Source organism: Pan troglodytes, chromosome 8, assembly GCF_028858775.2.
Source record: "Pan troglodytes isolate AG18354 chromosome 8, NHGRI_mPanTro3-v2.0_pri, whole genome shotgun sequence".
NCBI lineage: Eukaryota > Metazoa > Chordata > Mammalia > Primates > Hominidae > Pan > Pan troglodytes.
The window spans coordinates 47226879-47254311 of record NC_072406.2 but is presented as its reverse complement, the minus strand read 5'-3'; the positions used below and the strand labels follow the sequence as shown (position 1 = coordinate 47254311).

Sequence of the window (27433 nt, the reverse complement as noted above, 5' to 3'; positions counted from 1 at the left end):
CCCTCTTTCCTCCGGCTCTCTTCCTTCCAGGTGGCTCTGTGCTGCACATTCTCTGCCTCTTCCTGTTCCCACCCTCATTTTCCCCTTTCCTTACTGCATGCCACCTTGTACCTCTATCTTGCTCCACCATTGCTGCCTCTTATTTTTCCCTATCAAAACAATTATGAGGTCATTCTTCTTTTCCGCAGACTGTGTTAGCAGTTTTTGCATCCTCTGCTCATTCCTCTGTTTCCTTGTCTTCCTCTCTACCTCAACCCATGCCCTGTCAGTGCTGCCCAGCTCACAATTACCTGATCCTTGGTGGGTACACTGGCTCACCTCTCAGGGCTTTGCTCCTTGGGAGGCTATTCAAGCTCAGCATCACCTGTCTCACATGTGTCAAACCTGACCTTTGTAAATTTCCACTAACTGAAGATTGTAGAGGAAAAAAAAAAAAAAAACATTTTATCGAATTCCTGCTCTTATAGCTGATTTTAGCTATTAGGAAAACATCCCAAGTTGAACTTTTCTATTCCTAGAATTTCAGGTTTCTTTCCTTTTTAAAAATTTTATCTCCTTTTATAGTAGTAAAAATATTTTCCTTTTTTTTTTTTTGGAATGGAGGTCTTAAGCTCAGTGTCAAGAATAAAATCATTTTCTTAATTGAGAAAGTGATGACATCTGTTTAATTTATCTCAGGATATCTTGATTCTGGAACAATTTTGAGAAAGTAAAGTTTAGATCAACTGCAAGTAGGTACTCTAACAGGATGGAAATTTTCCTTTGATGTTCTTTCTAGGCCGTAGCAATAGCCAGTTGCCTGATGTTACTTTGAGCACAGTGGCAAAGCATTGATAATCACTTAGGCAGAACACATTCACATAAAATTTTACCTGCCTTGCACACACACAAAAAAAAATTCACCTGGGCAGTAAAATAAATTCTGAGCGTTTTATTTTTCACCTGGCAAAAATGGTTTCTAATGATGGGCAGGTGGATTTTTTTTTTTTTAAAACTTGGTTGTGGAGCAGGTGTGATGATTTTAGTAATTGAGAGGTAAAACCATTTGTTTCTTACATTCAACAAATATTTACTGGAGTGCCTACTACATCCTTGGCACTGTTAGAGGTGTTGGGGATTTAGTGGTGGATACAGGAGACATGACAGTCACTGAGTAAGTAGGTCCTGCTCCAGGACCTCGTGAAAGGGAGATGGGGAGATTGTGGGAACTTGCCACAAATGGGCCTAGCGCAGACTAGAAGCCATCTGCCTTCTTCTGAAAAATGACATTAAAACTGAGGTCTGAAAGAGGTTTTGACTTCTTTCTCTGAACTCAAAGGGGAAAAAGGAGTGTTTTGCAGCAGTGGGATTTAACCTTTTTTGATATCATCTGTAAGAAGAAATACATCCTACCTTGCAACCTCGTGTACAGGTATGGGCACAGATAGCTAAAGTAAACATTTCACAGAACAAGTGATACCTGCCCTTCTCAGTGTGATGGAGTGTGATGTATTTATTGAGCAGCAGCATAGGGTAGTGGCTAAGAACCTAAACTCTAAATTTAGATGTCCTGAGTTCAAATCCCAGCTGTATGCTCACCAGCCTTATATGTGGGGCCAGTTAATTAACCTCTTTGTGTTTTACTTTTTTCAGTTGTGAAGTGTGGATAATAATGGTACCTGCCTCACAGGGTTGTTTTGAAGCTAATGGGAATTAATAGATACAAAGCATTTTAGAACTCCTCCTGGTACAAAGTAAGTACTTTGTGGGTATTAGCTGCTGCTGTTGATGCTAATATTCTGCAATTCATTTTTTTAAAATGGTAAGTAAGTGCCACTAAATCAATTTCAGGTCTTCAGTGAGTTCCAAAACAAAATTTGAAAAACACCATTTAGATGGTGGAAATCCTCTCGGTTTGCGAGGGTGGGATGAGGAACCTGGAGGCATTGGAGAGGCAGGTGGCCTCTCATAAATGACTCTTGATATGGCTTGACTCTGCTCCTAAAGATAGTGGGTAGCCATTCAAGAGAATAGCTTGATAAAGTTTACAGTGTTTAGAAAATTAAAAGATTCCTCTAACCACAGTGTGTAGAGTGAACTGAAGGGCTAGACCAGAGTGATGTCAGGAACTGTGAGGCAGCTTTTGTAAAAATTGTGGCCAGTGATGGAGGTAGCCGTAGGGACAGAGACATATAGATGTATTTCTCAGGTAGACTCTAGGGGACTTGCTTATTTGATTTGATGTTAAAAAAAAAAAAAAAAAAAAAGAAAGGAGAAAGAACAATAAGAAAGAATTGCCACAGTTTTAGCCTGGTCAGCTGGGTGGATAGTCACACACCGGCTAGTAAATACTGGAAGAGGATCCTATTTGGAGGACATGTGACATGTTGCGTCTCATAAGCCTGTGATATGTCTACCTGGAGGGAACTGGAGGGTGGAAGAGGGGGAAGGGCTGGCACTGTAGAGATTTGGAAATCAAAGACATGTCAGGTGGTGCTTGCAACCATGGCAGTGTGAGTGAACAGATGGTCTGGGAAGTGCATATAGAGGGAAGGAGTAATAGAAGGTGGCCAGAGAGAGTTCTAAGGCCCCTTTGAATATCACTGGCACTCAGGGCAGGAATGGGGCAGAGGAAGGAGCTGTTGGTAACTGAGAAGAGGCCACTGCAGAGAGAGGAGGAAAACCAAAAGAGTGCAGTCACTAAAGCCATTAAAGCAAGGATGTGTTTTTAATTAATTAGAATGATGTGGTCAACATTGTTCCTGCTGAGAGGTCAGAAAGTCCTCCTGGTCTTGGCTACATAGAGTGATTAGTCAGTAGGTGTCAACTGGACCTATTTTGAAGGGTTACCCAGCACTCTGTGATATACTTGAATATTTCTATATGATGCAGGTGTGGCTAGCATCTCTGATGCTAATGCTTGTTCAAGTTGAGAACATCGCATATCCCTGTTTTAAGAAGCAGAGCTTTTTTCGTGGCACTGTGATACAAACACAAGTGCAAAACCTGTGCCAGATTTCCGTAGTTTTTGAGCAATAGAAATGACCTTTTAGGTGACATTAGGTGAGTCCTAATTGCAGATTCTCACAAAGGATTGTAGCTATTAGGATATAAGGAATTAATTTGTAAGTACTTAACAAAAGTTGCAGGAAAAATAAATTTGGTGATTGATTTTGCTGCCTGTAGGATCACTTCTTACCCTCCATGGTGAGAGACTGTCATTCACTGTCTCTGCCTTTCTCTTGTATGTTGGGAGTTGTCCTGCTGAACACGACCTTCCTAGAGGTATCTGTGGGTTAAGGATCTTCGTGGCATTAGCTACTCTAAATTAGCTGCCTAGTTCCAGTCTTCTCTCATGCTTACAGAACAAGAAAAGTACTTATAGTCAGTAAATTGTTTTGTCAAAGTCCAAGCTTTAAAATTGCCCCCAGCCCTGCCATTTTTTTTTTTAAACAAGATCTTGCTCTGTCACCCAGGTCGGACAGGCTAGAGTGCAGTAGAGCAAGCATGGCTCACTGCAGCCTCCTGCCTCAGCCTCCCATGTAGCTGCGACCACAGGCATGCACATTCATTCATTCATTCATTCATTCATTCATTTATTTGTAGAGATGTTTTCTCACTTTGTTATCCAGGTTGCTCTTGAACTCCTGACCTTAAGTGATCCTCCCATCTCTGCCTCCCAGAGTGTTGGGATTACAGGTGTCAGCTACCATGCCTGGCCAAAATTACCTTTTTAGGAAGCTTTTCTTTTCCAATATTGTGACATTTAACCATTATAACACATAATCAGGAGCCCCCACTATGTACTCGCATACATTTCCAGACTGTGTTTTCCCAGGGTTTGTTTTTTCCAAGATTCGTGAATGCTTCTATTCCCATGACTTCCAAAAAAATTGAAATATACTATGATTTGCGGATATCTTTGTTTTTCAGGGCAACAGTGTCCATCTTTCATGTCTATCCAAAGGGACATAAAGTCCTTAGTATGTTCAAACTATTAATGTGAACTTTTTATTTGTACATGCATTTTTAATTTTGTGAGTCATTCTGTGTATGATGTACTCTCTGGTTATTGCATTCGGAAACATTTTAACTGGAATTATTTCTGAAAGTGTATTTCCCAGGAAAGTGTAGACTTATATGTTTTTCCTACTGTGACACAATTTTGATTTTCTTTTTTATTTTCAGTAATAAAGTATTATGAACTAATTATTGTTTTTAAAAAGGTAGACCATGTAACCAGTTAGCTATTGTTTGGTAATTTTGGTGATAGTTAGATACCATTACAGTCTTTAAATGGGTTACCACTAAGATTTTATCTTTCTTAATTTTAATGAACAAACAGAAAAATTTATATAGCATTTTTCCTGTGGAACTCCTTTTTCAGAAGGTCCCACATTCAAATTAGTTTTATCCATGCAGGTCTTATTATCTTTTATTCTCAAAGTTCTATGCTTTACTCTTTGGCTACACTCCTGTCTATTTGACAGAATTTCTTTAAACATTATTTATCTTGTAAGACAGACGTTCTCTGAGTCATAAAAGCAACATTTTTATCCAGTTTCCATTTAGTCTGGTCAGCAAAGGGAAAAGACCTCTCCCTTTAGAAGTGTCTTCCACTGTTGTCTATACACACAGCTGGTGGACAGCCGTCTGATTAGAGAGAAAGCTCTTATTAACAGCCAACATAATAGAAAGTGCATGAAGCCATCACCAACTGGAGAGTACCCAAATAGCATCAGAAACAATGAAGAGAAAATGAAAATCAGTTCTGACTCATGGATTGTTGTTTTCCTTTTGTCTTCAGTACTGACAGTCTTTGTCAGCTGGAATAGCAGCCTTGGCCTGAATATCTATTGGTGTTTATTTGCAGTTGTCTCAATTAGTTCTGCTCTTAGCCTTTTGGGAGGCACTGGGCTCCTTCTCGCACTCTGTTGGCCACTGTGGGTTGACTTTGAGGGTGCCATCCTGACAAAATCAGTTGTTGGGAACTATAAGACTGAACAAGTTAGGTATTGATCTGAAGATGGGAGCATTTCCAAAGATGTTACAAAGGATGTATTATTTTCTCTCACTGGGAAGCCAAATAGATGAAAGCAGACACTCCTTGCTTGCTTATCTCCATGCCTTGATCTGTAAGAAATTGTCTTGGTTGTAGCACAGACTCAAATACTTGTGGCTTAAACAAGCCAGAGTTTTATTTTCTCTCATTAAGTCTGGGTATTGGAAGTCCAAAGATCATATGGTCGCCTCAGAGTGTTGTCAGTATCACCACCTCCTTTTTATTCAACCATCCTTAATCTGTATTTTATTGTTGTTATCATTTTAAATCGTGGTGAAATATACCTAATATTTACCACTGTAGCCATTTTTAAGCCGTTTAGTTCAGCAGCAGTAAGTGTGCTCACGTTGTTGTGCACTTCACCACCACCATTAGTTTCCAGAACGCCTTTCGTCTTGCGAAACTCTGTACCCATCAGCCGCTATCTCCCCAGTTCCCTCTTCCCCCGCCCCTGGAAACCACCACTTTACTTTCTGTCTCTATGAGTTTGACTACTTGAGCTACCTCATATAAGCCGAATCGGTATTTATCTTCTTGCCATTGATTGATTTCACTTAGTATAATGTCCTCGAGGCTCATCCGTGTTGTAGTGTGTGTCAGGATTTCCTTCCTTTTGAAGCTGAGTAGTATTTTATCGTATGTATATACGTCATTTTGTTTATCCATTCCCACGTCGATGCATGCTAGCTGTTGTAATAAGGCTGCTGTGAACGTGAGTGTCTTAACATGCGTTTCTATCCTCAGTGTCACAACTCTCAGGGTTACAACTCTAGCTAAGTCAGCTTCTTTCTCTGGATCTTTTCCAGAAGTGCCACTCATCAGTTTCTGTGAACCAGAAATTAAGGATAACAATGATAATAAAATAGCTCATATTTATTTAGTGTTTTTACGTGCCAACACACAGGGCTGAATAATTCATTTCATCTTCACAATAAATCTGTGAGGATGGTTACATTTTACCAAAGAGGAAATTGAGGTTTAAAGAGGTTAAATGAGTTGCCCCTCACAGCCAGTTAACAGCATAATGCTAGGAAGAGGCAGAGCTGGAATTTGAACCCAGGATTCTGGCTCCAGAGGCCATGCTCTTAACTACTGTCTTTTATCTTCAGCTTCTGTTTTCAAGGGAAGCTGGGGAATGTAGTTTGATCCCGAATAGGTACATTTCCTCTCCCAGCCACATCAGGGTTTTACTAGTAAGGAGAAAGAAGAGAATGGATGTTGGGTGAGCAGCTTGCAGCACCTGCCTCTCCAGCTCACTGCTCTGAAGCCAGGTGGCCTCGGGCCTCTGAAAGTGCAGCTGCTTTGTAACTCTGGGCTGCTGTCCACCCTTACTTTATTGTGCTGGCCAAGACTAACCACCACTGGCCAGATCATTTTCATTTAACCAAAAAGACACACAACAGACCACAAATGATGGAAAATGCTACCACTGAAATGGTCATGGGCTTCCAAACTGAGGTAGACTAGAGTAGCTACCTGGAAATGGAGGAGGAGATGAATGTTTAGATATTCTTGTTAGGAAATAGTGTCTGTTACATATTCAGTGATGATTTCTGCCAGCAGTGTGCTACGTGTTTTAAAAAATGATTGCATTTTATCTTTGCTATTACTATTTTTTATACAGTAGTTTTATTATAATTTAATAGTGCCAGTTATCACACATCAAATACCCCAAGTCTTTTTTATTTTAGAGTTAAGCTCTTATTTATTTACTTACTTATTTTTTTAGAGACAGGGTCTTGCTTTGTCACTGAGACTGAAGTGCAGTGGCGTGATCATAACTCATCACAGCCTCAAACTCTTGGGCTCAAGCAATCTTCCCACCTAAGCCTCCCGAGTAGCTAGGACGACAGGCGTGCGCCACCGTACCCGGCTAATTTTTACATATTTTCTAGAGACGTGGTCTCACTGTGTTGTCAGGCTGGTCTTGAACTTCTGGGCTCAAGCAGTCCTAAGTACTGGAATTCCAGTTGTGAGCCACAACGCCCAGGCTGAGTGAGGCTGTTTATCATGGTGTTTTAATGTTGGTTGTAGTGACCTTGGTGTCTTTTTAGTCTTGTGGGTCTTGTTTGTTGGTCAGTTGGTTGGTTTGTTTTTAAGAGATGGTTTTGCTCTTTGCCCAGGCTGTTCTCAAACTCATTTGACCTCAGCCTCCCAAGTAGCTGGGATTACAGGAACATAGGAACATGCCATGGTGCCTAACTCTCTTGTGATTACTTTGAAAATATCCCCCAAAGTATTCTTGTTCTAGCATGTTAGATCTTGTCTTCTGGGACTTAGATGGAATGCTTTGATACTTTTATGTCTGATACTTTCAAGCCCATCCACCATCAGCATGTACTGATTGTTACTCTGTATTGAGAAATAATCACATCATGCATTTTGGTAGACATTTAAGAGTCCAAGTTACATTTCCCACATCCACGTATTTTACAGTCTAGTTAAAGATTCTTACATAGTGATCTTTATAAAGTTTATTTTAATATAATTTTAGTATAATAAATAATGAGTTGGTCAGGTATGAGCTCATGCTTTTAATCCAAGCGCTTTGGGAGGCCGAGACAGGGATTGCTTGAGCCCAGGAGTTTGAGACCAGCCTGGGCAACATAGCAAGACCTTGTCTCTACAAAAAACTTAAAAATTAACTGGGCGTGGTGGTACGTGCCTGTAGTCCCAGCTACTCAGGAGGCTGAGGCGGCAGAATTCTTGAACCCAGGAGTTTGATGCTGCAGTGAGCTATGATTGCACCACTGCACTCCAGCCTGGGCAACAGAGCAAGACCCTGTCTCTAGTCCAACATGTTCTTTGTGCAAAGGCTAATAGTTGGGCCATCAATAACTTATTTTAAAATATAATATAGTTTACTTCATGAACTCTTAATGTGTAAATCTAAATGAAGAACCTAGTCATTGAAAGCAGTGGAGGTAAATCAGAGAGAGATGAGTATACTGTAGTAGAGAGAATTTGGGATTTAGACTTTCTGGCCTTCCCTGCCCAACCCAGCTAGCTCAGCCCCATCCTGCCCCACTGCCTCTGGCATTTAAACATATCAGCCTCAGTTTTCCTTCTTTCCGCGTTCTTCACATTTAATTTTAAGAACTAAATGAAAGAATGAGTATGGAAGGCTTTTGAAATTTTAAGGCGGGGTACATCTGTCTGCTCATGTTGTTCACTAAGTTCCTCTTCACAGGGTTTTCTGCCCTTAACTTAATTATGCCTGAATTATTTCCTCAATAGAGTCTCTGAACTCCTTTGCTAAAAAAAGATATATAGGTTATTTCTACCCGCTGAGATTTGTGTATATACTGTCCCCAGTGAAGTGAGTTTTGCTAATACGTCATGAGTATACACACTAGTTTAGACAAGATAGTTTCCACCTGCAGCCAGGGAAAAGCAACATAATGATATCCTGCAAAAGCAGCTCTGACTGGAGGAGACTCAGAAAATGAGACTGAAGGCAATGATGAAGCATTGCCTTCAGTTCCAGGATTCCGTCTTAGATAAACAAGATCTGCTTCCCCCAGAACTTTACCCTTGCTTGTGATGGCCAGTGAGCCAGTCTAGGGACTGAGACCACACAGCAGGCAGTGCAGACGTGACAGTTCTGAGAAGATGGAAATGGGATGAGAGGAATTCCAGGCCAGTGCACAAATCAACAAGTTGTATATTTGGACGCTTGTTGAACTATTTGGTCAAATAAGGAAGAATGTGGTGGTTTGACATTTGCCGAATTTCTTGTCCCTTTTACATGAGCAGCATTCAGACTGGAGATGAGACAGCACATCTCCGTGTTCTGACCCCTTGCTGCTTCACCCACCCCAGGATTTCAGATGGTTTCTTAACCACAGTTGAGTCGTAAATAATATTTAGTGCTGTACATCCTGGTAGAGAGAAACCACAGCACAAAGAGTGAAGGATCTTTTCTGGAAGAGAGCCATTGACTTTTTTTTGGTGGCTCGCCATCATTTTCTGTATGTGTTTTTTAATTTTTGAGTTTTTGTGGAGGTGAGGTGTCACTATGTTGCCCATGCTGGTCTTGAACTCCTGTCCTAAGGGATCCTCCCACCCCTGTCTCCCAAAGTGCTAGTATTGCAGGTGTGATCTACCATGCCCAGCTTTCTCTGTGTGTTAAACTCTCCAGGATACAGGCATGCTGCACAGATGGTGACTTTAAGCAAATATGTGACCTCTAGTCCTTTTTCTTCAAAAGGGCATTGTGACACAGGTAGATGGCGGGTGTTTGCCTCTTGACTTGAACCTGCTCCCTCTGTGGGAATCTTTTCTTTCCTGTTCTAAGAATTAGGTTTAGTCTCCAATTCTTAGCAGTTTGTCCACAGAGCCCTTTATTGGGCCTTAAAAACATGTCAGCTCCCTAATGTAGAATCTGAATATGCGAATTAACTTAAAGATAAATAAAAAGAAAATCTGCACCTCTTAATTTACTCTGTAGAGAGCATTCGCTAAGAAATGTGAATCAAAAGAAATTGTTTCCTATAATCAACAGAAAAAAGTGCTGACGGACACCTTAACTTTACAGATAATGAGATCTTTAGGGAAGCTTTAATCTTTCAAAGTTTCCAGAAGCTATGCAAAGAGCCTGGGGCTTCCCCACCACCAATCCCAAAACTTTAATGATCACATTATTTGTCTGTCTTTGTGACTTTCGTCTGCTCTATGAACATACAAGGGTAAGAAAATATTTGAAGGTGTTTCAGTTGCTGTAACGTATGTATGTGTATCACTTCCTGTCAGTAGTTGAAACATAGAATTTGAATCACAATGCATATTTAATTGAGGGTGGATGTTTATAACTCAAAAAAAGATATCCTTACCTTGTGCGTGTGTTTGTACTACCTCATAAGCATTTACAACCTGGATAGCCATTTGATTAGCTAGGCAGATGGCAACCCGAATTATTATCTTTGTTATTGAATACCTCCTGTTGTTTGTCCTCCTAGAGAAAGGTGTGTAGTGAAATATCATTCCACCTTTTCCTTTTTCTTCCTTCAAGTGCCCTTTTAAATGGATGTGTTTTTGTGACTTAGGTCTCATTAGCATTTCTTATGGGGACTGCCTTCAGGGCAGTACCACTTACTAAATTGTTCCCTTGCTTTAGGAAAAGGAAAACCATGGTAACCAGATGTAGGGTATGATTATTTGCCTCTGACCTGGCAAAGTGTTGGGTTTAACAAAAGAAGCTTAATAGAAATGTTCAAATTGACCCTTCTCATCACTTGAGCTGCTTAAAGCTCAATCAATCTCTCATTATTATCAGAGTTATTCGAGCAAAGGCAGCAGTGATAGTATTTTTCATAATCACTCCTTGAGCCAAATGTAATTTGCAATTTGTAGTATTGTATTATGAAACAATAATGCATTAAAATGAACAGCACAAGAATTAGGAATATAGTCATAAAGAAAGGATCCACAGAAGTAGTTGTGTGAAAGACACTCTCCAAATCATTTTAAGTGGACATGACTGATTTCAATGCCAAATTAAGCATTTAGAAAAATCAGAATTCTGTGCTTTTACTATATTTAAAGTATATATATATAGTATGTTTGTATATATTTTATAATAACGTCAATTTAGTTGGGGGAAACAGAAATATAATGTGATTATTATTTGCATTTGGGTATTTGGGGTTATGGGGTTAGTGTGGTTTGATTACCTGGGTAGGTATAATTTGAAAAAAATAAAGTGCATCAAGCCAAGGTATATCTTTTGCAAAGAGGGAATATTTTGCCGCAGAAATTATGTCTTCTTGTCTATCAGCTAGTTGATGTCCAAAAAGCTTCAGCATCATAATTAAGATATGCTTTCACTCATCTTCTTTCATTTTACTAGAATGGCTGTAAGTATAGATTATATGTATTATTTCAGTGATTTGTGTATTTATCTTGTGTTTTGAAGGATTACTGTGTTTGCTTTTATTTCTCTTAAATCTTTATATTTGAGTCCCACAGTTTTTTGTTTATTTGTTTGATTTTTAGATCTGTGGAGTTTGTGGTGATTCTTGTAAAGTCAAAATTGATTTTGTGCTCGGTTCCCTTTGTCCCCCCCTATTTCCGATTCCTCATCTGTTGCTTTAATATTTCCTTGTTCCATATGCTTCTAGGACTTCTGAAGTGTCAGGTTACGAGGCATATCAGTGCATCCTTGATTAGCTAACACAGGCTATGCTGGAGTAGGAGTGCACTTATAAGGACATTTAATGGGAGTCCTGAAAGGGATATGTTATTCATTAAGTTTGCATTGCACATTTAAAGATTGTTCTAGCTTGGTTAAGTAGAAGCTGCTTTTTCTTAAAAAAAAAAAAATAATAATAATAAAGTTACCTCTTTTTCCCAAGATGCCAAGCAATACAAATTTATTTTATTTAAATCTAATCAGATTGGCACTGATGAAAAGTACACAATCAAATAATTATTCTCAAGTTTGTGAATTTCCTTTTAAAGAGAACCTCTGCCAAACTCCACCAACTTAAAACAGCATCCTGTCTTACAAAAGCGCTATCAAGTTGTCATGTACCCTTTCTCAGGCTCCTCTCTCATCATTGTTGATTACCAAGATGCTTTTTTGCCTAAATAGGAGCTTTCTGCTTTTCATAATCAACCTCCTCTTCGCTGATTCATCCAGCATTGCCACAATCTACTGCTGAGCAAATCAGTACTCTTTCATGGTAGCGATTTCTTAAAATGACACTAAAATATGTAAGATCCTGTACAGGAAGGACATATTAGAAGTGACTTATTTTCTTTTTCTTTTTCCCATTTGTAAAATGGAGGCTGAGGTACAAAAAATGTGGCCAGAATCCATGAGCATGTCATTACAAATGATAACTGCATGCAGTGAATTCCTTGTTATTTTACCCTCTGAATGGGTTTGGGCAGTTTGACGTGCTTCTGCTGTTGCCTGACAGTATTTGCATATGTCAGCACAGATGATTTTGACATTTGGAGTGTCACTGCATTTAGAAAGGTTGGCAGCATCCTGTGAATGGGTATATGGGCAGTTTTTCTGATCCTTTGCAATGATTAGGAGCAGTTCCTGGCCTTGCCTTCAAATCCCTGGCCTTCCGAGATAAGTTCTATTCAGGAACAATGTCCTTTGGACCTACTTTCCACCGGCAATGCAAGATTTACTCATTGATTGATGGTGGAGAGGGTAGCCTCGCTCTGTTGCCCAAGCTGGTCTCGAATCCCTGGCTTCAAGTGATCCTCCTGCCTTGGCCTCGCAAAGTGTTGGGATTACAGGCATGAGCCAGTGCACCCAGTTCTATCTCATGTATTTAAACATAGATTTATTAACCAGCTACTTTCAATGTGAGAGCACAGAGTCACTATCTTTGGTTCCTAAAGCTTACGAGGTGTCTGGCTGTGGTAAAAAGTGTCTTGGGTATGAATTCTAGCTTTGCTACTCACTCACTATATGACCTGACAAATCCTTCAAGCCCCTGTGCTTACTGAGGTTTCCCCTAAGCATGAGGATGATAACACCTGTCTTGCATGCTGGTTGTGGGAATCAATGAGATAAAAGCACATAATAAGAATTCAATAAATTCTAGCTAAGTGTAATTAAATAATCAAAAGAACATTCAACAAGTGCATAATTATGTCTCACTTAGGAATTACACAAAGTGAACTTCATAGGTCTTGGAATTTCATTTTCTCTTAGGCGTATCCAAGTTCAGACCAATTAAGACCTTTTAAACTAGCTACAAGCTGAACTGAACCCTTGTCCTAGCTTGCAGTGGGATTTTTAATCTTCTTTGATTTTCAGAAACATGTGGACATACATCTTCAGTGCATATGGACGAGAGTGTAGTAGGACAATCTACAAAGATATATGGCTAGATTTTTTTTCCTTTGAATAAAATCTAGAGCAACTACCTATTAGGACTTTAAACAAAAATAAGTTTGTTATTGTGTTAGAGACCAGGGTAATTGGTTGAGGGAAGTTAGTTCTGCACCAAGAATGTGGAAAAAGCACGAGAATCAATTAAAAGTTTCACAGAGAAACTTGGATCAAAAACCAGTTAGGTGATGTATGACTCAGAGGAATAGAGGAATGATATGAAAAGTTCATGGGTTTGTTTTGATTTGAGTGAATAATGTGCTCTGGACTATGCAGAGAACTGGATTGAGACACAGGAATGACACAGGACAGGGTATGTGCTTTTGCTGTACAGGATCTTGAGGCCAGCTCATTGGGCAGCTGGTATCTCTCAAGGATCTTTAGGACAGATGACAGCATTACCACAGCTGGCCATGGTCAAAGACAGGTTATGCAATGGCTGTACAAACACATGGTCTTCAAAAACAACAGGAAAGTTCCAGAAAGAAAAAATGAATTCCTGAAGAAAAGGACAGAATGGGTCATGTGACAGTGCAAATATGTAGAAATGAGGGTCAGACACAAGGCAGAATACTGAACTAGTGACTATATTGACCACTCCAGGGCAGGAGTTGGGCATTTGCAGAGGATATGTGGCTTCTGGTAGCTGACATTGAACTCATATTTGATTCATTTTAAATTCTCTTCCCCAGCCAAGCAGTATCACATAACCTACAAATTTCTTTGGGTAAATAGACATGCGGTGTAGCAAAGACTTCTTAGACATGAAGACCTAGGTAATTAGCAGTGAGAAATAACAGATTTCTAGGTGACATTTCAGTGGGGTGTTTTGAAGAAAAACTTATTTTAAAGACTATTGCTAAACCTTACAAGATAATTGGTTCCGGATATTCTGTTCATCTATTTTTAAATATGGCAGCAGATTTTTAAGACTTTTTTTAAAACACTGTATCATGTTTCAAAGTATGGTATTAGGAAAAACACATTCATTACAAAATTAATTGTATTTTTATTTATCGCAGGATGCTATGCATTATTATTCCGTGTAATTTTTTTCTAAAGACCTCTAATTTTGGTAGCAGCAGAAATATTACTATTTAAATAGTAAAATATTTCAATAGTATTCATACTGCAGAGAGAATTATGTTGCTTTGCTGAAAACCCAAATGATGGTTTTAATAGCAAGGAAACTTGCCAGTAGTTACTTTTCAATGACATTTATTTCATTATAAAAACAGTAGAATTTGTTGCCATCCTTTGTTGTCATTTTGTTTGCTTTTTGCTTTCCCCATTCATCTTCAAGTTCAGGTTTTGTCCATCATTGTTCACTGTAATGGTACATATGGCTGATCTGGCAGACAGCAGTGATCTCATTTATAACGCATTATTGTAAAACCCATTTAGCAGATTAGTTTGAGATTACATTAGCTGAATGAAGACATTGCTGTGTCCTTTATGAAGAAAGCCATACATTTAAGACGTGTTACAATCAATTCTGCTCTGAATAAGACAGGGTTAGCTCACTGCATCTTTCTGTGAAGGAGTTTCTGGTGGAGTGTGGCATTTTTAAAAGTGTACCTTCACTCCTAATGCAGCACTACCTCTAAGCAACTAAGCAATTTTTCGTTTATCTCAACATTTTAAAGGTATTTTCTTTTTATCCCTCTACTTTTTATTATTATTATTATTAAGATCTGGCCAGATGCAGTGGCTCACGCCTGTAGTCCCAGCACTTTGGGAGTCTGGTGCGGGTGGATCCCTTGAGGCCAGGAGTTTGAGACCAGCCTGGCCAACATGGCGAAACCCCGCCTCTACTAAAAATGCAAAAATTAGCCAGGTGTGGTGGTGCACGACTGTAGTCCTAGCTCCTTGGGAGGCTGAGGCAGGAGAATCACTTGAACCTGGGAGGCGGAGGTTGCAGTGAGCTGAGATAGCGCCACTGCACTCTAGCCTGGGCAACAGAGCAAGCCTATGTCCCCCAACATCCTCCCCCCCAAAAAAGACCTGCAGGGACAATATGGGAAACCCCATCTCTACCAACAAAAATACAAAAATTAGCTGAGCATGGTAGGTACCATGCACCTGTAGTCCCAGCTACTCAGGAGGCTGAGGTGGGAAGAAGGCATGAGCCCAGGAGGTTGCAGTGAGCTGAGACTGGATTGCACTACTGCACTCCAGCCTGGGTGACAGAGTGAGACCCTGTCTCCAAAAAAGAAGGTCGTTCTTCTATTTTAATATGACTTAAGGCATGACTAGCAAATTCTTCCTGAGGTACCAGTGTAGGTGGCCACTTTACCTTTCAGCCTGACACCTGCTAGGTAGTAAAGTTTTCTCTTTGAACGTTTGTGTGAGTCAGAGCAGATTGCAAAACTCTGATTCTGTGCTGAGAATGGGTTTGGTCCTAGAGCAACCATTAGCACAGTATTTCTTCAGCTATGCTGTTTCTTGGAAGGTGGCTCATCTGACATTCATCCATGGCTTTTAAAAGATAACATACAAATAATTGATATCTTCCAGGTTTTTGAGCATTTTGCTATTGATTGTCTTCATAGGTTGATTGCCGATTTCAGCTGTGAAACTGTCTTTGCGAGTATATGTATAGGTGAAATTTTTCAATGACTCCCTCCCCTTTTCAGGAATTAAGCAACTATAAATTAGGAAGTACAGTTATATTGGCTATTAGGGTGAATATGGGTATAGATACTTCTTTTTCTTTTTTACATTTTAGAATGGCTGGTGTATTTTTTATTTACAGTTGATTTCATTTGTCAAAATATTACAGCTGTGAGTGATCCATTTTTGCCCCAATTATAAAGTAATATGCTGTGATTTTATAGTATACCTTAAAGAAATCACATAATTTATTAACTAAAGCAATTACTAAAAGAAATGTCCAATTCTGACCTATAAACGTTTTACATATGGTTTCTTTAATTTTCATACATTAATCTTGAATCTGTATTCTTTTTTTGAGACAAGGTCTTACTCTGTCACCCAGGCTGGAGTGCAGTGGCACAATCATGGATCACTGCAGCCTCCATCTCCTGGGCTCAAGCAGTCCTTACACCTCAGCCCCTTGACTAGCTGAGACTACAGGCGTGTACCACCACGCCCAGCTAATTTTTGTATCGTTAGTAGAGACGGGGTTTCATCATGTTGACCAGGCTGGTCTTGAACTCCTGACCTTAAGTGATCTGTCCACGGCAACCTCCCAAAATGCTGGGATTACAGGCATGAGCCACTGCACCTGGCCAAATCTATACTCTTAAAAAAGGAAAGTGCGTTATAACAGTTTGGTAATACATTTACAAAAAATAGTTATTCCAGTGATTAGGGGGTGGTCTAGGAAACTAATTAATATTTTAATACCAAACACAGTGGGAAAATATGCAATCCTTAAGTATGAATCAGGAATCTACTCTTTAAAAAATGTCATACGTACTTAAGAGAAAAAGATGAAAGTTGATTGACTGAGTTCATATATATATGAGACTATGTGGGCAAACTGAAACCTTCTTAACAATGTAGGACCAATACCATTTTCTACAAAGATTTTAACATAGCTAATTAACTCAACATTAGCTTTTGGCTGAAAATATCTACACTGTTTTAAAACATGCAAAATCAACCAATCTAAATCTTTCCTCACCATTACTAAAGGAGCATATGTACACTATTTCTTAAAGACCAAACTGTACCTTTTGGTACAGATAGAGAGTAGATTGTTCTCTGTGTCACAGCATGGTGTTTCTCAATTATGGTGCAGAGTTGTATTTCTGTCATTTGGGATGTAGGAATGTGAGCCAGCACAATGTCTTAAAAATCAGTAAGTCAACATGGCAACACTGTATCATTTGAAAGATTTATGAACAGAAACACTAAATGGTTCAAATGGTTTACCTTCGGAATACCTCATTATAAGTAAAATGATGTATTAAAATTTGAACTTATGCTTTTCTGGAAGTTAGGATTTGTACATTTTATACTTGGAGATGCCTCAGTGTTGCAGAACTTCCAGGACAAAGTGAATGCCCTGGCTTTAAATGCTGTCTGCTGACACTCAGATTAATCCATCCAGCCCTATGCTGTCCCTTGAATTTTTGCCATTATGACATCTTCACCCCCAAGTCCTCCAAACCTTTTCCTTCCCTGGCCCTGTATATCTTGCTGGACGGTAACTCCTTTCTTCCAGTTGCTTGGCTAAAACCCTGGAATCATCAGTGACTCTCTTTCCCTAACGTCCATGACCTCCCCATCAGCAAATTTTATTGGTGCTGCTGTGAAAATATGTCCAGAAACTAAGCACTTCTCTCACTGTCCTCCATTACCAGCTGGTTCATCACCATAGCCTCCTGACCGTTCTCCCTGGTTTCAGCTTTTCACCTGCAGTTCTTCACATGCATCCAGGGTCGTTAAAATGTCACCAGTGCTGCTCCTCTGTTCCAAATCCTTCAGTGGCTTTTCATGTCATCTCAGTAAAATCCAAAATCCATGTGGTCTGCCCCCTGATGCTGCTCTTCTTCATTTCCTGCTGCCTTCTCTTTTTCTCTCCCATTCTAGCCCTATCACTGGAATAGGCAAGAATGGCCCTTGCCATTCCTCAAAGACACTCAGCCTGCCTGTGTCTCAGGGCCTTGGCACTTGCCTGCTCCTCTGCCTTGCTGACTCATGCCAATGTGGCTGGCTCCCTCTAGCTCAGATCTCTGCTCACATGTCAACTTAGGAGAGAGGCCATCACCCTCCCCGTCACTCCTGGTCTCCTTACTCTGCTTTGCTTTCCCCCTTAGCACTGTGCACTCTGATGTGTTATATGCTAATTCGTTACCTGAGTATAAGCAGTAGAAGCTCTATGGCAGTTGGAATGACCTAATGTACTCTGTTTACTGTTTATAGCCTGGGTGTCCCAAATAAGCCCTGACTGCATGGTAGATGCTCAGTACATTTTTGTCTGATGAATGAGTGTGAAGTTTTATTTGTTCACTTCTCCTGAGATGTATCAGTTTTTAATATTTTTTCATTTATTCATTCATTCTGTAAAGCCCATCATTTTGCTTAATTCTGAGGCATTATTGATATATTGACAAAAATAGTGCAAAGTCTTTTATTTTTAATGTTTTGTATTTATTAGTTTTAAATGCATAGCATGTATTTTATACCTTGTGAAATGTGGTCAGATTCTGGATTTCAGTTCTGGAGAATTTTCTATTTTTCTTTTTTGCAACTGCAGTGATCAAAAATTTAATTTTAAGGATAGATTTGCTTTATAAAGTTAATTTACAGTCAGTTTTTGATTACTGTATAATAATATATGTAATTTTTAAAGTAGTGGTGGTGGTGTTTTACCTTTTTTCTGTTTTAACATTTTAAGAATACTTTGCTTTCCATATTTAGAGACCCCTTTCAAACACAGTGTTACTTTAATCAACAGATGAGATATGCCCACATATACTTTAATTCATATGTAGACAAGTATTGGAAATCAGATTTGTATTAATAAAAAAATCAATGCTATCAACCAAGCCATTAATAGAAATAATTTTTTCTCTTTTATGTCAACTTTGGGACCCTTTTCTCCTCTCTGTTTCTTTCTTTGTTTCTTTTTTTTTTCTTTTTTTTTGAAACAAGGTCTCCCTCTTTTTCCCAGGCTGGAGCACAGTGGCGCAATCATGGTTCACACAGCTTCGAACTCCCAGGCTCAAGCCATCCTTCTGCCTCAGCCTCTGGAGTAGCTGGGATTACAGGTGCACACCACCACACCTGGCTGATTGTTTTGGTATTTAGTAGAGACAAGGTCTCGCTATGTTGCCCAGGCTGGTCTTGAACTCCTGAGCTCAAGCAGTCCTTCTGCCTCAGCCTCCCAAAGCCTCAGCCTCCCAAAGTGCTAGAATTACAGGCGTGAACCACTGGGCCTGACCCTCTTTTTTGATATGAAATTGTCACAGTAAGCCAGATTGCTGTTATTCTTCAGAAAGAAATACTCAATATACTTTAATTATTTGTGAATGCTTAGTTGTGTGACTGTCTATAAAATATTTCTTTTTTGAAACATCTGGTGACCAGTGCATTACAGACAAAGATTGCTTATGGATATAGAGTGCATGCATTCCAGGCAATATGGTCTTTTATAGAGAAAAATAACAGAGCGGGGAAAGGAATTGATACCAAGTTTGAGTATCAAACTGGGATATTTTGGATGCCAGAAGAGAATAATGTTAGTGTTTTCTTAAAGAGCTCAGCACCCATCTGCAGAAGCTTGTGTGGACTGCTTTTCAATAATGAGTTTGTTCCGTGTGTTTGTTTTTGATCAGATGTGGATTTGTAAGTCATAGATGCCACATTCAGCAATTGCTTTTTATCACATTTAGGAGAGTATTTGATGAGAATACCTTAAACCTTTCAATTTAATTAAAGTGCAGTGTAAATTATCCGTTGTACTTTAAACCTTGCAAACATGGCCTTTGTCAGTTTTTAAACTATGATGAATGTTTCCAATAAGCCTGGCTGTGAAAATAAAGAATAGTTGTTTATGGAAAGATTATTAACTAGATGATTGTGGATTATCATTCTTTAGTCCTAAGAAAAACCCACTCCAATGCAGATCTTTTGTCCTCTAGCATCTAAAGTATTCAGCACTTAGTCCTACAGATGTATTAATTGTTTAATAAGGATAAACCACAACTCTTGTTGTTTTGTTTTTGTTTTGCTAAAGGAAAAACTGCTATTGAGATCATTTCCCTCAAAAGTTTTCTCTGGGAAGTTCTAATTAAAAATGAATAAAATAATCTGATTCAAAATACTAGTCCTGACCCAAACTACTGACTGCAGAAGACACCTGGTCCCTGTTTTGAAGAAGCTAACATTCATTTCATTGGGTATATGTCATTACCACAAACAAAAGAAAGCTCATTTTGTATATATTGACAAGTTAGAATTTTTTGTTATTAACAGGTTTGGCAAACATCGAAAAGATGACAAGATTGAGAAAACGGGTAAAATAAAAATACAGGAATCCTTTACATCAGAAGAGGAGAGGATACGAATGAAGCAGGAGCAGGAGAGGTAGACTTCAGTTACTTGATTAAACCTCCTTAGAAAGAGGTTCTTTTTTTTTTCTTTCTACTTTCTTCTTTTTTAATGTAAAGATTTTACATTTAATTACTCTATATTTCCTGTATCAACCCAAATATTGATGGTTGTGGGTGAATATATTGTAAAGAGAGATTTAAAAAAAAAACCTTATATGTATTTGTGACATCAAAGTGGATTTTAATTGCTTTAGTTGAGATCTTTTGCATAGGAAGTAGAACAGCATATTAGATGAATAAATAAACATTAATACTGAATTTATGATTTTTTAAAATAACACAAAAAGTACTTAAAATCCTGCCTAACTGATATATGGATATTTAGTATATTATAATAATTTTAAAGAAATACTCTTCTGGAAATAAAACTCTGAATTTTTATATCACATTTTAAATATAATAAGAATTCAGGAGGTTGTTATTCTTTATGTTGTTTTTCTTTCAAACCTGACACTTATTTCTTGATTCTCCTTCTATTTTACCATCTTCACATTTTGTGACATTTTCCACTTAAGTTTTCCATGTCTTCCAGATAGATTGTTACCTATTGTTGAATCATTTCCATGTTGAGAACTTAAAGACCAATGAAAGGAATGAAAAGAGTTACTCTAAGCAGGCACTCGAAAACCGTTTTTCTAAGTGATTAGAATTTTTCTCATTATAATTCCAGGGGGTGAGAAAGCCATCTCACACTTTTGTTATTAGAGTTTACAGGTTCACAGTGAGCTTCTCTCTGTCATCACATTTCATTTTCTGAGCAGCCACAGCAAGAGGTACTATGCCTGTTTTACTTTGAATAATCTGGGATTTCAGTGAGTTTCTGGTACCTTGATGAAGGTTATAATGCTAAGTACCGTCCGTAGCTAGGACTGTAGCCCAGCATCTTTAAGATTAAGCCCAGTATTCCTACCATAATTCTAAAGCTAGGATGCTTTTATTCTAATACTTAATGAATGAAATAACTAAAAATAGTATCCTACAACAGTTTTATTTTAAAGAGATTAGTGTTTGGGTATTTTTTCATTCATCCTTCTAATACCTCTGAGGTTTTTCTTGAATAGAATGGTTACTCTGAGTCTCTGTGGCTTTTCAGGGTAGAAAATGTATGTGGGAAAAAATATGGATTTTAAATTTATGAAGCAAGACAGCTGGTTCTTCCTCAATTTTTATTTTTAAAAAATCATTTCACCTTGCTTTGTAGGACTCTTTCTAATCCTCATCAATTTTGGGATTCCCAAACTTATTAGTAAACTCACTATTTTTAGGTTTGGGTGCATAGTGTTCCTTAGTGTGTGTGCCATAGCATTTAGTGACTCAGAAGTATAAACTTCTATCCTAGAAGAGTTTCTTCTCCCTAAAGGAGGAGACTATACCAGGTAAATGTGTGAACTCAGATTCATCCACAGGCAAATATGTAATTTACTTAGAGAGTAATCTGAGCGACAGAAACATTATACCTCCCCTATATCTTGATACCTGCCACAGGGGATAGATAGCTTCATTAATCCTGTACTATTTTTCATCTTCTAAATATTTCTTCCTTGCAGTTTAAGGTGACTGCTATGGTTCCATGCAGAATTCTATCAACATTTTCCAAAATACTTTTATGATGCTTAGTCAAATGTTTCCAGCCAAACAATGATTTTTACATAATGGTTTCACTTGTATTATTAATTTGCCTAAGGCACAGTTCACTTCTCAGTTTTGCTTTTAATTTCCATCTCTGTACCTCTAATGATGCAATACTTCTGGGAACTAGGTTGATCATAATGAATTTACAATGTACAGGAGGCCTAAAATAAAAATCTTTCCGGGTCAAGGAATAAGTGAATGGTCCATTAAAAAATCAATTAGGCTCATAATTTAAGAAAATTATTATATTTTGACTTTGTATTTCAATAACAACTTGTTGCAAGTATGTTTTATTTAAACTTACGGATTTTGTAATAGAGCAAGTGAATGCAAGAAACGGACTGAACTAGGAAGTGGAGTAGGTTTGGCACTTGTATTTTAATAGGGCAAGCATTCTTCCATATGTCGTTCTTTCTGTTCTGTCTGTGGTATTGGCAGTGTTCTTTTTGAGAATGGAAACTGCAGCTTCCTTGAAAAAATTTTGACTGGAGTAATCAATAAAAATAAATAAACCACTACTTATATTCTCCTTACAACCTTTCCCTCACTGCTGACTAGTAGTGAAATATCTCTCGGGATATTATTTACCACTGTAGCTATTTGAATTCCAAAAATTATTTTGGCTAATTCCATATAAAAATAGAAAACCCAACATTCCCCCATGAGTTATGATTGTCCACAAACCAGAACTTTTTTTGCCTGTGTACATCTGTGAATCCTGAATATTGCTCAAGATATAAATATTGAAAAACTAAAAGGGCTATGAATATAATTTTAAATGTTTTTTCTTCAATGTTAAGATCTATTTAGATGGTGACAATAAACTAGATTGTTCTGAGCAGGGTCCAAGATTAAGTTTGACTTCATTCTTGCTAACTTCCTTCCCTTTCTGTCACTTGCTACCAACACTGTGAGGTTGGGTCTTGAGTAAATGCCATCCATGTGGGAGAAATGGACTAGGAATATCACTGTATGGATCTGTGCTCTGCTCTACTAGCCCTGCCCTGCCTCAGACTAGAGCCTCCATGAGTATGGTCTTCTTGAGAAGCAGGGAGTCTGGGCATGATGCCAAGGGGGAAGTTAACAGGTTTTCCGACATGCTATTTTTGACTTCTCATTCTGGAGCACTGAACCTAGGTACCCTATTTTTTCAGAGATGCTGTTGGCTACATTGGAGACAGACTGAGAAACTAAGCAAAAATGTGAATTCAGTGCTTCGTGCCTCTGACTTGTGTTTCAGGCATGCCTGGGGACAGCGCCTCTACTGGCTCATTTCCACCACATGGAAGGTTTAGGCTCCAAACTCAAAACAGAACATGTTCCAATTAAGTGATCTACGTAACTTCAGGTCTACTTAGCCTCCCATACAAAGCCCCGTGATAGATTTCTCTGTTGACCAAGCATCACAAATAACATGTTGGCTTTCTGTTGTTTTTGCTCCAGTGATACCTCCATGTATTTTTAAATGGTAGTATATACACTATGTGGTACAGGATTGCCCAGTGCTCAGCAGCAGAGAATGTGTTCTGTTTACAAGTATGTTGAGAAACACTTGTTTAAACCAGTATATGCGTATTTTTCTACTCTGTTATTTCTCAAAATTCTACCAAGTTCATGTGCATTATGAGTCACCAAGATAGGAACAGAGAGTCACCATTCTCCAAACTTATTTCTTCTCAAAACATCCTCTCAACCCCTCACTTTTTGCTTTTCCTGGAATACTGACATCCCACAACATTCTGAGTCACTGGGGAAATACCAAGGGCAAGTAAAGACCGTTGACTCCTGGTTCAGCGGTGTTCAGCTTACTCCTCTAACTGGCTGTAGAAACCGGAGTTGATTGTTTTCCAGAACTGCGAGCAAGTTTAAAGCAGTGTTGTAACCTGTCTCTACTTTCTGGCTTCTGTTTTGTGGACTTATGAAAGTGCGTGCTTACCACTGCTCCTCCTTTTTCAGTTTTCTCTTTCCCACCTTTCTCACTTGTTTAAAAAATGTACCTTTTTAAGCTCTAGTTCTAAGTTTATTCTAATACTAAAAACTACAGAAAAATTTGGGAGAGACCCATAAAATTACAATCAGAAAACAAAAATTTATCTGTATTAACACACTGTTAACATACTGGTCTGTGCCATTCTAATCATTTTTTTTCCTATAAAGTACACATTTTCCACACCTATGTACTTTTAAGAAGTTGACATCTATTTTCATTTTTATTTATTTTGCATTTTTATGCATTCTTAGAAAATCATATTAAATGTTTTCTGGATCACGGTCAGGTCTGTGTGAACAGACAAATGGGAAAGAGGGACAGAAAGAAGGAAAGATGTTCTGAAACATGAAATAGTAGCTATGATATCTGGCCAAATTTCCCAACTCTCAAATAATATTCTCCTCATGTTATTCATTCTATTAAATGAGGTTTATAATGTTAGCTGGCTTGTATTTTGTAGTTATTCAGCCATTGAAAGCTATTACAATATTATTATCTATATCTGCATAGTAAGTTGTGCTTGGGAACATTTCCAGGGATACTGAATGCTTCTGGTGGAAATATGTAAAAGTTAATTAATTTCTTATTAAATCCTCCCAGTATAGAAGGAATATTTATAAATCTCCTTAGGAAACAGATGATCTGAAACTTTCCGTTATTCAATGTTCTAATCATCTTTCAAAGCCTTGTGTTTTCAATACCAGACCGTTGAACTATCTGTGTCCTTCAGTGGGATACTCCCCATTCTTGGTGTGTCATTTTGCAAGTTTATGTGGATTTTCTGCATGCCATTTCCTCTCTTTCTAATTTTACCAGCTCTTCTCAGTAATACCTGCTTTGAGTAATTACTTGAACTTTTTGTCATCTCGGTAGGATCCTTTTCAGCAAGTGATACATGTTTGTTTTCCTAACACTAATCTTTGCATTTAGATCACTTATTGTCATGCAAAGATTGCCTTTTAAAAATTAACCTTTTAAGAGAAACATTTTTTCTATCCTGTAGCAGCATTTTTCATGTTTCTTTGACCTCGTGAATCCTTTAGAAAAGTCAATTCTAATCAATAGGCTAAGTTTCAAGTTTTTTAAAAAAATTTTTTATTGCACAGGTAAATGAGAATTTTTAAGAATCTGTTAACTTGCTTTGTAGAACTTAACTACTTCGATAAATACTTGATTGGGTGTGTTGGCTCACACCTGTAATCCTAACACTTTGTAATCCTAACACTTTAGCAAGAGCATCACTTCAGCCCAGGAGTTCGAGGCTGCAGTGAGCTGCTGGCTGCTGTGGTTGTGCCACTGCCCTCCAGCTTTTGTGACAGAGTGAGAGCTTGTCTCTAAAAAAAAAAAAAAAAAAAAAAAAAAAAAAAGGAAAAAATATAGATGAATACTTGAGGAAAATTAAGCGTTAGGCATACTATATATCTGAAACCGATTTTATTGACAGATACTGCAAATGAAGTAGGAAAATGCAGTTTGCTTTCTGATGAGAGCTGTCCTAGATATATTTGGCTTAAGAGCATCTCTCTGCATTGGCAATAATTGTAGGTGCTTTAATGCCCATGAAAGCCTGAACATTACTTGAGTGAGTATCTGTTGAGATGTGTTTGTGTCTGTTGGTTAGGGAAATATTATCCTAGTGTTTTATTAGTCAGTATAAGACAACTGGTTTTGTTGTTTCACAATATATTAAGTGTATCAGACAGTATATTAGTCTGTTCTCATGCTGCTATAAGGACATACTCGAGACTGGGTAATTTATAAAGTAAAGAGGTCTAATTGACTCAGTTCCACAGGGCTAGGGAGGCCTCAGGAAACTTACAATCATGGCAGAATGGGAAGCAAACACGTCCTTCTTCACGTGGTGGGAGGAAAGAGAAGAATGAGAGCCCAGCAAAGGGGGATGCCCCTTATAAAACGATCAGATTTTGTGAGATCTAAGTCACTATCACAAGAACAGGAGGGGGAAACCGCCCCCATGATTCAATTATCTCCACCTGGTTCCTCCCATGACACGTGGGGATTATGGGAACTACAATTCACAATGAGATTTGGGTGGGAACACAGCCAAACCATATCAGATAGTATAAGTCTTTTTAAAATTACTATTTTAAAATGTTTTTTCCCTCTCAGGGATCCCTTACCTTTGTTAAGAGAAAAAGATTTAAGCATGTTAACATTAAAAAATTGATGTAAGGCTGCTCAGAAGGCTGAGGTGGTAGGATCACTTGAGGCCAGGAGTTCGATACCAGCCTGGGCAACATAGCAAGACTCTGTCCCTAAAAAAAATTTTTTTAATTAGCAGGGCATGGTGGTATGCACCTGTAGTAGTCCCAGACACTCAGGAGGCTGGTGTGGGAGGATGTCTTGAGCCCAGGAGTTCAAGGCTGAAGTGAGCTATGATTATACTACCGCACTCCAGCCTGGGCAACAGAGTAAGACCCCTGTCTCTGGGCAGGGGGAAAAGACAATATAATCAATTGTTAAAATAGATGATTACAGAGCTTTGGGAAGGGGAACGATCAGTGGGGCTGGAGTTAGTAGTGACTGCTTCATAGAGATGGTAGTTTGAGAGCTAGATCTTATTCCCAAGAATATGTATAATTTAGCAAACTAGAAAAATTCTACCCTCACTTTCAGTCTCTCTCCCCCTAAGCACAAAGGCTTATGGAAGGTGGGCAGTCTTTTAACTGCCTGGATTCTTTACAAGTTGTGATTTTATTAGTGGTTAGCAGTCTCCCTGTTAATGTTTTCTTTTATCTCTTTTTCAACTTTTAACCGTTTTGTATTTTAAAACCAGTTTCATCTCATTTTAGCACTGAGGGATGCAAGTTAACTTTCCCTCCCACCTATTCTAAGGGACCACTATGTATTTCAGCAACTTGCATTCTTCCCTGGAATTGGAAATATACCTTTAAAACAGTTGTTTTCACTCAAGAAAATTTTTTTCAGGGCTCATTTAGAATATGGAAGTCCTTTCTTCTCAATCAACTTTTACCCTAATATGACAAAGATATTAAAATCCCACTTAAAATTGGAACTGTTACCAGGGTAAGAAATTTAGTGGAATAGTATCTCTCTTTTGGGAATTCAGCATAGGCACCAAACTGGCAGCTTACCTACTGTTAGGGGGCAGTTGTTAGATTCACCTGGCAGGGGGAGGATCACCCAAAGGATGGATGAGTTGAGCTGCAGTATTTTTGAAGTCTACCATCTGCTGAAGTACTCTGAGGGCCCAATAAAGCCTTCCATAGTGGACTAAAACTGCTTTCTCAACAGACGGTTCTTTCCAGTTGTTTTGTAGCTTAAATTTCATTTCGCCATGAATTTGGGTTTTATTTGATCAATTTCTGTAATACTGACTTTTTGAGAGAAGAAATACCTGTTGGAAAAAGATCCACGAACTGTTGTTCCCAGAATGAGGCTTCTGGATGGCAGTGCAGTAAGTTGGGGGTAAAATGTTTCCCAAAAGAGTTGATTGCAAGATCCTGAACATTGTTTTGAAGATAGTCAACAACTATCTGATATGTAGCAATCTGAAATTTATTAAAAATATTTTTTCTGTTAAACTAATATTAGTATATTCTATCTTCTGCAGACATAACTTTTTAAATTAAAAATCATTAAAAGACAGTTTCTATTTCTTGTAGTCTTTTAAAAAATACAACATGTAAAAAGAGATGTGTTGCAGCATCATAGCTTTGGAAATGGAGGTATTTGGTATGTAACTGAGAGGTTTAAGGACACCACTGGTTTTGCATCCCAAGGAGTTTGGAAATGGAAGTATTTAGTATGTAACTGAGAGGTTTAAGGACACCACTGGTTTTCCA

General features: G+C 38.4%; 1 protein-coding gene across 24 annotated transcripts in view; it reads left to right on the top strand.

Moving 5' to 3' along the window:
* PARD3 (par-3 family cell polarity regulator) overlaps positions 1–27433 on the top strand; it is a 708800-nt gene that overhangs the window by 512463 nt on the left and 168904 nt on the right. For 21 of the 24 annotated variants that reach the window (XM_001145290.7, XM_001145519.7, XM_001146047.7 and 18 more), the window contains one exon: positions 19848–19958. The exons of the other annotated variants lie outside the window; for them this stretch is intronic. In XM_001145290.7, the coding sequence (XP_001145290.6) occupies positions 19848–19958 (111 nt within the window). The remainder of the gene's footprint in view (positions 1–19847; positions 19959–27433) is intronic. 24 annotated transcript variants of the gene reach the window in all.